The sequence below is a fragment of the Tachyglossus aculeatus genome, chromosome X2 (genome assembly GCF_015852505.1).
Source record: "Tachyglossus aculeatus isolate mTacAcu1 chromosome X2, mTacAcu1.pri, whole genome shotgun sequence".
NCBI classification, from domain to species: Eukaryota; Metazoa; Chordata; class Mammalia; order Monotremata; family Tachyglossidae; genus Tachyglossus; species Tachyglossus aculeatus.
In genome coordinates, this window is record NC_052100.1 from 8627108 (window position 1) to 8639047 (window position 11940).

Consider the following 11940-nt stretch of genomic DNA (forward strand, 5'->3'; position numbering starts at 1 on the left):
GGGTCAACCAGTACCGACACAGATGTTCCATAGAAGCATCTGGGGAAGCTGGATCTTACCTCGGCGAGCGGGTCCGAAACCAGGGAGAAACTGACCCTCCGTAACTGGATGTGATTGACTGCTCTTGGGTACCTTGTTCTGCTATGACCTTGAAGCAGCGTGGCATAGTGGATAGCGCCCGGGCCTGGGGGTCAGAAGGTCATGGCTTCTAATCCCAGCTCTGCCACTTGTCTGTTGTGTGACCTTGGGCAAGTCATTTCACTTCTCTATGCCTCAGTTACCTCATCTGTAAAATAGGGATTGAGACTGTGAGCCCCAGTGGCACAGAAACTGTGTCCAACCCAATTTGTATCCACACCAGTGCTTAGTACAGTGCTTGGCACATAGTGTTTACAAACCATCATTATTATTACCTGCTGTAAACTCATTTGGTACCAACTGCTATTTATGGGTTTTCTTTAATATTTAATAATAATAATTATGATATTTGTTAAGTACTTACTATGTGTAAGGCACTGTTCTAAGCACTGGGGTAGAAACCAGGTAATCAGGATGTCCCACGTGGGGCTCACAGACAATCCCCATTTTACAGATGAAGGAACTAAGGCACAAAGAAGTTAAGTGACTTGTCCAAAGTCACACAGCAGACAAGTGCGGAGCCAGAATTAGAAGCCACATCTTCTGACTCCCAAGCCCGTGCTCTTGCCCCTAGGTCATGCTGCTTCTTGAATTAATTTTCTTCAGTATTTCTGAATCTTTTCTGTTAAAAAGAAATCCTGTGCATTTTGTATTCACGGCCCCAGGCACATGTGGACCGTCATACAGCGGGAGGTGTTGGATTCAGAAAACCCTTCTATTCATGACTCTCTATGCCAGCATGGAGTAGGGCTGGATTAACAGTTATCACCCCTGGAAAGGTGCAGGAATCATTTGGGTTTCTACAGCTAAATGGTGACAGCGGTTGACACCCCGCTCCCCCCAAACCTTGGGATGCTCTAGTAGGGAAGTGCTTCCTGCAGGGGCGGGGGGCAGGAAGATGATAAACTCCCAGAGTTCAGGGCAGGAGAAAGTCCTGGCTGCTGCAGGTGGTAGCAAGCCTCAGCCCAGTGCAGGGAACCCTGGGAGGCAGGGAGGGTTAGCAGAGGAAATCCTGAAGGGCATGGACCAAACCGCCACACAAGCATGGAGGATCAGTCCAAACCACAGCGAGATATTAAGAGAGGGGGAGGGGGAAGGAGAACCCGCGCATGCATTGCATGCAAGCACATCAACGGGCTGAAATTCACACCTTTAATATTGAGCAACCAGTTTACACCGACCAATGTTCACAAAACAGAACTCGCACTAACCATCCTGCAGTTTCCATCTGCAACTGGAAATGCACCCCGCCCCTCTTCTGGCCCCATAGGCAGGCTCCGGAACGGGAGGGCCAGCTCGGAGCCCAAAGGTGTCAGGCTGCTGGATTCCCCCGACCCCAGACAGCAGCTTCACAAGACGGAATGCTTCTCGAAGGGAACCGACAGCAACTTGGCCGCAGACTCATCCAGGAACCAGTACAGATTCCCCGTGTGGGGCTGGACGAGGGCAGCGGGAAGCGGGTTCTCCTCTTCACCCTCCAAAATGCGCTGCATGGAGAGACCCAGCATGGGGACACCTGCTGTGACCGCTGCAGTCAGCCAGAGGCAAGTGGGCCAAGACTCTGAAGGCCAGTGTGTGGGTGAGCGAGAGAGAGCGCACGAGAGTACAGTGCTCTGCACATAGTAAGCGCTCAATAAATACGATTGATGATGACAGCACGCGCACAAGCATACGCTTCCATAACAAAGCATCTGAAGGCTGCTCAGACTGAGGATGGGAAGGAATAATAATAATAATGGCACTTGTTAAAGCTGGGGTAGATACAAGTTAATCAGATTGGGCACTGTCTCTGTCCCAAATGGGGCTCACTCTTTTAAACCCCATCTTACAGATGAGGCAACTGAGGCACAGAGAAGTGAAGTGACTTGCCCAAGGTCACACAGCAGAAAGGTGGCGGAACTGGGATAGGAACCCAGGTCCTTCTGACTCCCAGCCCTGTGATCTCTCCACTAGGCACGTCGTCCTTCATTTCGGGGACAAGAAAGAGATGGGGCTCAGTTGGTCTTCCCTCTGTTGGCTAAAGACTCTGAGACCCAGCCTCATGCATCCAGCAAAGCCCTTTTGACACCTGGTGAAGCTCAGAGGGGACCAGGCCAGATTCTGGGGGGTGGAGTGTGGGCAGCCAGGAAAAGCAGGGTTGAGGAGCTGGAGGGTCTGGGGGAGCTGATGGCCCAACTGTTTCCTGGAGGTGTTGTAATATGGCTAAGGGGCGCTGCCCTGAAAAGAAAGTCCAGATCCATCTGCAGTACTAGTAATAGCAATATGTATATTAAGCACCTTACGTATACAAAGCACTGAGAAAGAATATAGAGGGGAATTAGATACAGATCTTGGTCCTAAGGGAGTTCACAGTCTAAAAATAAAAGTGGGGGGGGGGGGAGGCGGGGTTGGACTGGTGACAGACCCATGAGGAGAGATGAAACAAAACACTAAGACTACATGGAGGCAAAAAACACAGTTCAGCAGGGCACTGTGGCTGGAGGTGCAGAATCTGTGGCTCATAGAGGCTCAGAGCCCACAGTCATGACCATGATCACAGTGAGTTTTCTCTCTCCCACCAGCGTGGTGCAAGGTGGGTCGGGGCAGACACTGAACATGATGCAGAGGAACACTGAGAATAAAGTCCTAGTGTGAGGGAGGGTGACTCGGGGCCCCCGGGCTTCCCCGTTCTAGAACTCTCAACCCACAGCAGGAGACATCTGCCCTCAGCTCCACTGGAAAGCAGCCGGTCTTTGGCTGAGCACATCAATTCTCTGGGTGAAGAGTTCATCAGCATCTTGCCTCCAATGGGGGACCCAGAATGGTTGGGGCAACCCTGTGAATGAGGTTCCGAAATTACCTTCAGGACAGCCGCTTTGCTCTCGCCCGTAGCCACAAACACGACCGTCCGGGCCGCATTCAGCACCGGCAGAGTCAGGGTCACCCGCTGTGGTGGGGGCTTCGGGGAGTCGTTAATGGGAGCTACAATCTTCTCTTTCTCCTGTCCAAAAGACAAGCCAAGGGGTAGGAAAGAAAGCAATCAAGGAAATGTGGAAACAGACAGGAAGCAAATGGAAGCTACTGTCATCATCAGCGCTTAGAACAGTGCTTTGCACATAGTAAGCACTTAGTAAATGCCATCATCATTATTATTATTATTATCCTTTTCGCTTCTTCCCAAGCTTTCAGGTCTAGGGCTGGGACGGACACATGCATGTGCACCAGGAAGGGGCAACAACAGCACACTCGAGTCTTGGGGGACACAAACAGGGAAATGTCAGGATTTGGAGGAGACAGAAAGTCATGGCCCAGAGCCCAGTTGCTGCTTCGGCTTCTGGATATTTCCCGGTGTACTACCAGGGACAGGTAGGTCCCAAGCCCCCTGTGGCCTTCTCCCACTTGGAGTTGGTAGCCTCTGGTCCTGGGACAAGGGTCCAGTAAATCAGGACCAGAGCCCTGGGATGCAAACGCCTACCTCCTAGCCAGCCTCTTCCTCAACAGTCCAGAAGCGAGGCTGGGAAGGCCTGAACAGAATCCCTCTCCCAAATGCCTCCACTTCACTCACCGGTCAAACTCAGGCCCGGGCAGCCTGGGGATGCTCACCTGCAAGAGTGGGTGGTCCGGAAAGAGAGAGCATGTATGGCCATCCGGTCCGATTCCCAAAATCAGCAGGTCAAACACCGGTATGCTGTCCCCCTGGAAGGCCTGAGACAAGAAGGGTGGGGGGGGGGGGGAAGGGGGGAGAGAAACACCCAACCCCCAATATGTTCACCTACAAGAAAACCAAGCGGAATGCAGCTGGCAGGTACAGAAGGGGCCAACTTTTCATTTTAAGCACAGGAGCAGACTTGAGGTACAGGGAAGAGGGCATAGGTTGAGAGGGAAAGGGGAGGCAATGGAGGAGAGAGAGAGGAGGAAGAGACATTGCAAGAAGCGGGGGGAGGTTTGGGGGAGAAGAGGGTAAAGCACTCTCTCTGTGCCAATCAGTCTCCTCCTCTTCCTGTTACCGCTTTTTTTTTTTCTTCTTCCCCTTTTTGGGCCTCAACTCCTCTGCCCACTCTCCCCACCCCCAGTTCTCCCAGGGGGTCTGGGTGATTCTGTCAGCAGCCAAGGACGACAGTGGCCCAGTTGGCCCATCCTGGCCAGGAAGTGGCACCAGGTCCTACAAAGGTTTAAACCTATCGCAGCAGCTTCAAAACTTCCACTCCAGGCTCATCCCCAGAAAATCATCCAGCCTGGCCCAGGGGATCAGGATAGGAACGTGCTCAGAGGGGTGTACTTCGTAGAGAGGGGGATCCATCGTCTGCAGAGGTTTGGCACCCAAGGGGGCTAAGCCATAAGCTTCACCTCCAGTGCAACCACAGAGTTAACTCATCCCACCCCTTGGGAGCTGGAAAGGGATGAGAAGTGGATCCAAGGTGGCGGCTCCACCTTTTGCCCCTTATCACCACAAAGAGCTCTGTGAATTAACTCCCCCCAGCAGATGTTCAGAAGGGCAGCACCAGAGGACAAGAACCCATAGCTGGGAATTCTAGTCCCCCGCACTATCCCTGGCCTGCTGAGTCACCTCCCAGCTTGGGGTTCTTGTCCCCCAGTAGCAGCATTCTCAACATCTGCTGCTGGGAGTTAATTCACGGAGCATCTTCTGAGTGTGTTCCCTGTCTTAGAACACCACGTACGGGCTGGCGCCTGGACATGAAACCTACGGTCAGACCTGGGCCTGGGCTCAGCCTGCACCCCAAAACCCAGAGAGAAGAAAGGTAAGGAGACAAGTGAAAGGGCACGACCCCTGACCTGATGACATCACCGCAGCAGCCAAACCGATGCCGGTTTGGGAACTGGAGCAGCCGGGGTAATCAACAGAGCAGCACACTCATTTTGGCTTTAATGCATGCTCTTGTTTCCCATTTCGAACAGAATGCTCTTATGGCTTTAGGGAAATAATCTGCCGGCATATGCCTATCTTAACAGACCACGATGGGATGTCAGAAAAGACTTGCGTGTGGGGCACCAGGACATAGCGTGAGTCTTACTTAATCATCATCATCATCAATCGTATTTATTGAGCACTCACTGTGTGCAGAGCACTGTACTAAGCGCTTGGGAAGTACAAGTTGGCAACATATAGAGACAGTCCCTACCCAACAGTGGGCTCACAGTCTAAAAGGGAGTCACAAGGTTTCTGCTGCATAGGGATGGGGCATGGGCCTGGGAGTCACAAGGTTTGCTGCCATTTGTCTGCTGCATGGGGTTAGGGCACGGGCCTGGGAGTCATCATCATCAATCGTATTTATTGAGCACTCACTGTGTGCAGAGCACTGTACTAAGCACTTGGGAAGTCCAAGTTGGCAACATATAGAGACAGTCCCTACCCAACAGTGGGCTCACAGTCTAAAAGGGAGTCACAAGGTTTCTGCTGCATAGGGATGGGGCACGGGCCTGGGAGTCACAAGGTTTGCTGCCATTTGTCTGCTGCATAGGGTTGGGGTACGGGCCTGGGAGTCACAAGGTTTGCTGCCATTTGTCTGCTGCATGGGGTTAGGGCACGGGCCTGGGAGTCATCATCATCAATCGTATTTATTGAGCGCTTCCTGTGTGCAGAGCACTGTACTAAGCGCTTGGGAAGTCCAAGTTGGCAACATATAGAGACAGTCCCTACCCAACAGTGGGCTCACAGTCTACAAGGTAGTCACAAGGTTTCTGCTGCATAGGGACGGGGCATGGGCCTGGGAGTCACAAGGTTTGCTGCCATTTGTCTGCTGCATAGGGATGGGGCATGGGCCTGGGAGTCACAAGGTTTGCTGCCATTTGCTGCATGGGGTTAGGGCACGGGCCTGGGAGTCATCATCATCAATCGTATTTATTGAGCGCTTCCTGTGTGCAGAGCACTGTACTAAGCACTTGGGAAGTACAAGTTGGCAACATATAGAGACGGTCCCTACCCAACAGTGGGCTCACAGTCTAAAAGGTACAAGGTTTCTGCTGCATAGGGATGGGGCACGGGCCTGGGAGTCACAAGGTTTGCTGCCATTTGTCTGCTGCATAGGGTTGGGGTACGGGCCTGGGAGTCACAAGGTTTGCTGCCATTTGTCTGCTGCATGGGGTTAGGGCACGGTCCTGGTAGTCATCATCATCAATCATATTTATTGAGCGCTTACTGTGTGCAGAGCACTGTACTAAGCGCTTGGGAAGTATGTGGGACTTTGCAAGAATGCAACCCCTACAGTATAGAATTAAGTGAGTTCTGGAAAGATGTGACACCAGGATCTTGGCTCACAAAGCGGTACAGTCAGGGAATTGTGTTTTAGACTAGATTTGATGATACGCTCTTAGAATTGGACACAGCAGCAACCTTGTTTTCTGCTCGCGGGGCATCTGACCAAAGAAACACCTAAGGCATTCTGGGACGTGGGAAGGCCTGGCAGGAATTTGGAAAAACAGCTCACTAGCGTGGGCAGCCAAGACTGAGGCAGCTACCAGGGTCACAGTGCTGCAGGTCAGCATCGGCACTATGTTTCTTTTTGTTGTTTTTTCTTTAATGGCATTTAAGTGTTTACAATGTAACAAGGACTGTTCTAAGCCCTGGGGTAGATACAAGTTTATCAGGTTCGACACTGTCCCTGTCGCACATGGGGCTCAAAGTCTGAGTAAGAGGGAGGAGGACTGAATCCCCATTTTACAGATGAGGAAACTGAGGCACAGAAAAGTTAAGTCATTTGTCCAAGTCCACACAGCAAGCAACCCGGTGTGGGCAGGGATTGTCTCTATTGCTGAATTGTACTTTCCAAGCGCTTAGTACAGTGCTCTGCACACAGTGAGCACTCAAATACAACTGAATGAATCACTAGCTGCTATAGGCACATTCAATTCTAATTGCTGCTGAGGATGTTAATACTTGAACTACCTTTCTTTAGCTTCAGTATTTTTTAATCTTTTTTTACAATGCGGGGGCGGGGGGGGGGTGTCCTGGGAAACCTGTCCGTGTTGGGACCGCACTCCCAAGGGAGAGTACAGCACTTAGAACAGTGCTCTGCACACAGTAAGCACTCAATAAATACACTGATTGACTGATTAGAGGGGACAGGGGTCAGAAACCCCCCAACCCCTACCTCAAGCCCAGCTACCGGCCCCTTGTGTTGAACAAGGCTAGACAGAACTCTGAATGCGGGGGGCTGTAACTTTTGGTCCTGGGATGGTAGCAGTGATTTACCTGAGAAATCTCCAGGTGGTCTACCTTTGGGACATTCCTGTAGGAGCACAGAAGACTGGGGACCTTGAGATTACAACCAGTTCCGATGGTTTAAGTTGGAGAAAAATCTCTAGCTGCTGCAGGTGGGAGGAAGCCTTGATGCTGCCCAGGTGAGCCCTGTGGGGGATTTTTAGTGAAGGAAAGCCTGGGGGGTATGGCCCAGACCCCTATAACCACACACACCCCCACAAGGTGGCCTTATGGAAAGACCAGGGGACTGGGCTCTAATTCTGGCTCCACCACTTGTCTGCTGTGTAACCTTGGACAAGTCACTTCAATGCTCTGTGCCTCGGTTTCCTCATCTGTAAGACGGGGGATTTAATCCCACTCCCTCAATTACAATGTGAGCCCCATGTGGATCAGGAACTGTGTCCAACTTATCTTGTATCTACCCCAGATCTTAGAACAGTGCTCGGCACAAAGTGAGTACTTAACAACTACCATTTAAAAAAAAAGGGTGCCTACCTTTTGTCTAGGAGAAATTTTGGGCTCTGGGAGAATTGGGCTATTATCTAACAGACACGGCACCAACAGAACTCCAGTTCCTGGTAGAAGAGACTCCTTTTCCCTCCAGCTCCCAAAAGCCTCCGATAGAAAAGCATTCCCAAATTTCAAGGGCCCCACCAGATCTCATTTCCCAGATCACTAAGAACAAGGTTGGGAAAAGGAGGAGAAGCGGGGGCTATGTTTAGGTCCAGGAAGTGGGGGCGGTTGATCAGTCATCAGCATTTCCTTGTACAGAATTATCCATCTAACCCCCCAAAACTCACTTCTCTCAATTTCTCTGCATAGTCCGCAGCTGCCGCCTCTACAGACAGAGTGGGATTAATGGTGATCACCTGGCTCTCAGGGATGGGAAGTCTGGAGAGGAGATGAGTCTGAAGTAAAACAAAAACAAAAACACACACACAACAAAGTATTTTTCCTCCCTTTTCCTGGGCTCCAGAATACCTATCCTCAGGGGTGAAGTGGGAAAACTGTTCCTCATTGGGAAGCAGTGTGGCCCAGTGGAAAGACCGTGGGCCTGGGAGTCAGAGGACCTGGGTTCTAACCCTGGCTCCATCACTTGTCTGCTGGGTAATCTTGGGCGAATCACTTAACTTCTCTGTGCCTCAGTTTCCTCATCTGCAGAATGGGGATTCAATGGGGATTCCTAATTGGACTGTGAGCCCCATGTAGGACAGGGACTGTATCTGACTAACTTGCATCTACCCCATTGCCTGACACATAGTGCTTAAGAAATACCATAATCATCACCACTGGCATCTGTGCATTGTACTGGGCACTTGGAAACAGGAACGATACAGTTCCTGTCTTCAAAGAAATCACAATTTAATGGGGAAGCAAGTGGACAAACAAATTATACACACAACAGGAAAACAGGGAAGACCTAAAGGCAGCTTATAACAAGTGTAAGCAAAAAATGGAGACACGAATGAAATAAATAGACATACAGGCAGTTCTCTACTTATGTTGGAAATTTCAGAGTGAAGTGGCCAAGAAAATGGGAAATTTGGAGAGGAGAGGAGCCTGGGGAGTAAATCAGGGAAGGCCTCCGAGAGGAGGTAGCTTTTTTAAGGAGGGCTGTGAAAGAGGGGAGGGACTTGGTCTGGTGGAGTTGATCAGGAAGGAAAGTTTCAGGCAGGAAGAAGTGAACAACAGGCTGGTGCTGAGAGAGATCCTTTGGGAGGTTGGCTTTGGAGGAAAGAAGAGAAAGAGCTGGGGTCTGGGAAAGGTTGACATGTCAGAGACACTCAGAGCACAAATTAAGCTCTCTGACACATGGATTTATTCTCCAGGAAGAAAGGTGACTTCAGGAAATGTGTACTAGAGCTAGGGACCACGTCAAGAAGCCTAAGGCCCCTTTTTCTGGACAAATCCAAGATTTTGGTCTTTGTTTCTGCCCCCTTGGGGGGTTGGTTCACCATGTACCCGATCCACCAGCATCGACATCATCAGCAACAGAAATTCGAGTTGACTTTGTGGCTAGCTCAAAATGAGGGCAATGACATAGGACGGGGCAATAAGGAAGCTCACTGCGAGCAGAGAACTTGTCTGCCAACTCTGTTGTACCCCCCCCCCCCCCGCCCCGCCCCAAACGCTCAGTATAGCACTACGCACACCGGAAGCACTCAAATACCATTGCTGATGAAGAAATCAACCCTAACCTCCCTTCCTATCTGGGAGCCACAGCTACCAACCCGAAGGGGCTGTTGTGAGGGCAAGGCCACCTCACTCCGACTCAGGCCCTAATCCTGAAGCCCACGCCAACACTGAACTCGGCTAGACCCCCAAGACCCCCCCACCAGAGATCACGACCGGCTGGCCTTGGGCGTGTAAACTCCTTGTGGGCAGGATCAATCAATCAATCAATCGTATTTATTGAGCGCTTACTGTGTGCAGAGCACTGTACTAAGCGCTTGGGAAGTCCAAGTTGGCAACATATAGAGACAGTCCCTATCCAACAGTGGGCTCACAGTGTCGCTTCTGCATTCTGTACTTCGCGGGCGCTTTGCACCAAGTGGGAACCCGTGAACTATTACTGTTACTACTAAAGCCTCCGGGCCGGCCTGGGCCCCCCAAAACCTGCCTCAATCCTAGCCCCCAGCCCCTCTCCTGGGGCCGGGCCAAGCCGGACTCAGGCCCAGCGCTACTTCTTCCTTTTAGACTGTGAGCCCACTGTCGGGTAGGGGCTGTCTCTATATGTTGCCAACTTGGACTTCCAAGCGCTTAGTACAGTGCTCTGCACACAGTAAGCGCTCAATAAATACGACTGATTGATTGATTCTTCCTCTCCTCCTCCTCGTCCTCACCCGGTACTGCCCATACGTGCTCTCGGGGTCGGCGAAGGCCACCAGCCGCTCGTCGCAGAAGCCAAGGGTCCAGTGGTCCGGGGCGGAGGGCCCCGTGGAGGCGGCAGCCCGGGGCAGCTCCTGCGCGAGGAGCCCGACGAGGCTCCCGCCGGAGACCCCCAGGAAGAAGCGCCCCCGGGGACCCCCCTGCGTCGCCCGCTGCACCACCAGCTGGGCCAGCGACGCCCCCAGCTCCTGGGGGCTCGGGAACACGGAGATGAGGCGGGGGGCGGACCCGGCCATGGCGGAGGGCGCGACGGCGGCACCACGGGCGAGAACGGAGGAAGGGGGGAGCACACCGGCAGAAGCGGAAATGTGCAGCTGAACTTCGTCCCGACTGGAAATAGCGTCCCCTCACCCTCCTCACGTGATGCTGGAAGGAATGAAGAGATGAGGAGACTCCCATGTTGATTCCCATTCATTCTTTCCCCTTTCTTTCCTCCCTCATCAATGACATCACCCGTCCACATGTTCTGTTTTGTGGTCCTTCTCCCCCTTCTAGACTGTGAGCCCGCTGTTGGGTAGGGGCCGTCTCTATGTGTTGCCAACTTGGACTTCCCAAGCGCTTAGTCCAGTGCTCTAACACACGGTAAGCGCTCAATAAATACGACTGAATGAATGAATTTATTGAGCACTTACTATGTGCAGAGCACTGGACTAAGAGCTTGGGAGGGGACAATACGTCCCTTACCACCTCCCGACAGCCCCTACCCACAAGGGAGAAAGACAGGCTTATAGCAGCCTCCTTATGGACAGGTAAAAAGATAAGTGCGCAACAGATACTATTGATTGATTGATAGCCTGTCCTACTTATCTGTTTATCATCAAACAAAAACTCTGTTGACTTTAAAGCACTTCATTCATTCAATCGTATTTATTGAGCACTTACTGTGTGCAGAGCACTGTACTAAGTGCTTGGGAAGTACAAGTTGGCAACATATAGAGACGGTCCCTACCCAACTGTGGGCTCACAGTCTAGAAGGGGGAGACAGTCTTGCTCCCCTCGTACCTCACCTTGCTACTCTCCTACTACAAGTCTTTCTCCTCCTCTTGACTGTGAACTCGTTGTGAACAGGGATTGTCTGTCTTTATTGCTGTATTGTACTTTCCAAGCACTTAGTACAGTGCTCTACACACAGTAAGCGCTAAATAAATATGATTGAATGAATGAATGACTCGAAAGTCATTGTGGGCAGGGAATGTGTCCGTTATATTGCTGTGTTGTACTCTCCCAATAGCTGTGCAGTGTTCTGTGCACAGTAAGCACTCAAATATGATTGAAGACCTGAACCTTCTGTGATCCCATCCTGCAGAACCTCTAAGACAAGTTGGCTCCATAGAGGATTTCTGGCTGAATGGGAAGACTGCCAGCACATTCACAGCTCCTGGAGGAGACCAGACGGCATTGCTGGAGCCTAACCACTGGCGGGGCAGGAGACGGGGCCCTGAAACACCTGGGGATGGGAGCAGGGAGCTTTGGCCGACAATGCTTTTTTATCCCTCTCTCCTATGAAGAGGGAAACCTCTGTTGTCTCCTGCAAAGCCCCATCCATCTGGGGACCACACTCCCGAGGGAGGGGTTAGCATTTATCAACATCCCTCCCAACACAGCTACCCATCCCAGCGGAGGGCAGGGCTTGATAGCAGAACCCCAAAATGAGTCCTGTGTCTTTCAGGGGTGGTTGGAAGTTTAGGTCCTCAGCACTTTACCTGAGAACCTCT

At 51.6% G+C, this 11940-nt stretch overlaps 1 protein-coding gene across 1 annotated transcript; it reads right to left on the reverse strand.

Moving 5' to 3' along the window:
- Positions 1-1276: 1276 nt before the first annotated feature.
- On the reverse strand, positions 1277-10560 carry PGLS (6-phosphogluconolactonase). Its single transcript, XM_038771603.1, has 5 exons — positions 10180-10560; positions 8137-8244; positions 3721-3822; positions 2978-3118; positions 1277-1625 (listed from the first exon to the last, which is right to left on the reverse strand). Exons 1-5 carry the CDS (start codon positions 10459-10461, stop codon positions 1488-1490), a joined length of 771 nt encoding a protein of 256 aa, XP_038627531.1. The 5' UTR covers positions 10462-10560; the 3' UTR covers positions 1277-1487.
- Positions 10561-11940: the final 1380 nt, after the last annotated feature.

Coding starts and splice junctions, on each gene's coding strand:
- PGLS (XM_038771603.1), bottom strand. CDS start 10,461: ATGGCCGGGTCCGCCCCCCGCCTCATCTCCGTGTTCCCGAGCCCCCAG. Junction 8,245..10,179: donor GCACGTATGGGCAGTACCGG/GTGAGGACGAGG, acceptor GTTTTACTTCAG/ACTCATCTCCTCTCCAGACT. Junction 3,119..3,720: donor CGGACCACCCACTCTTGCAG/GTGAGCATCCCC, acceptor TCTTTTGGACAG/GAGAAAGAGAAGATTGTAGC.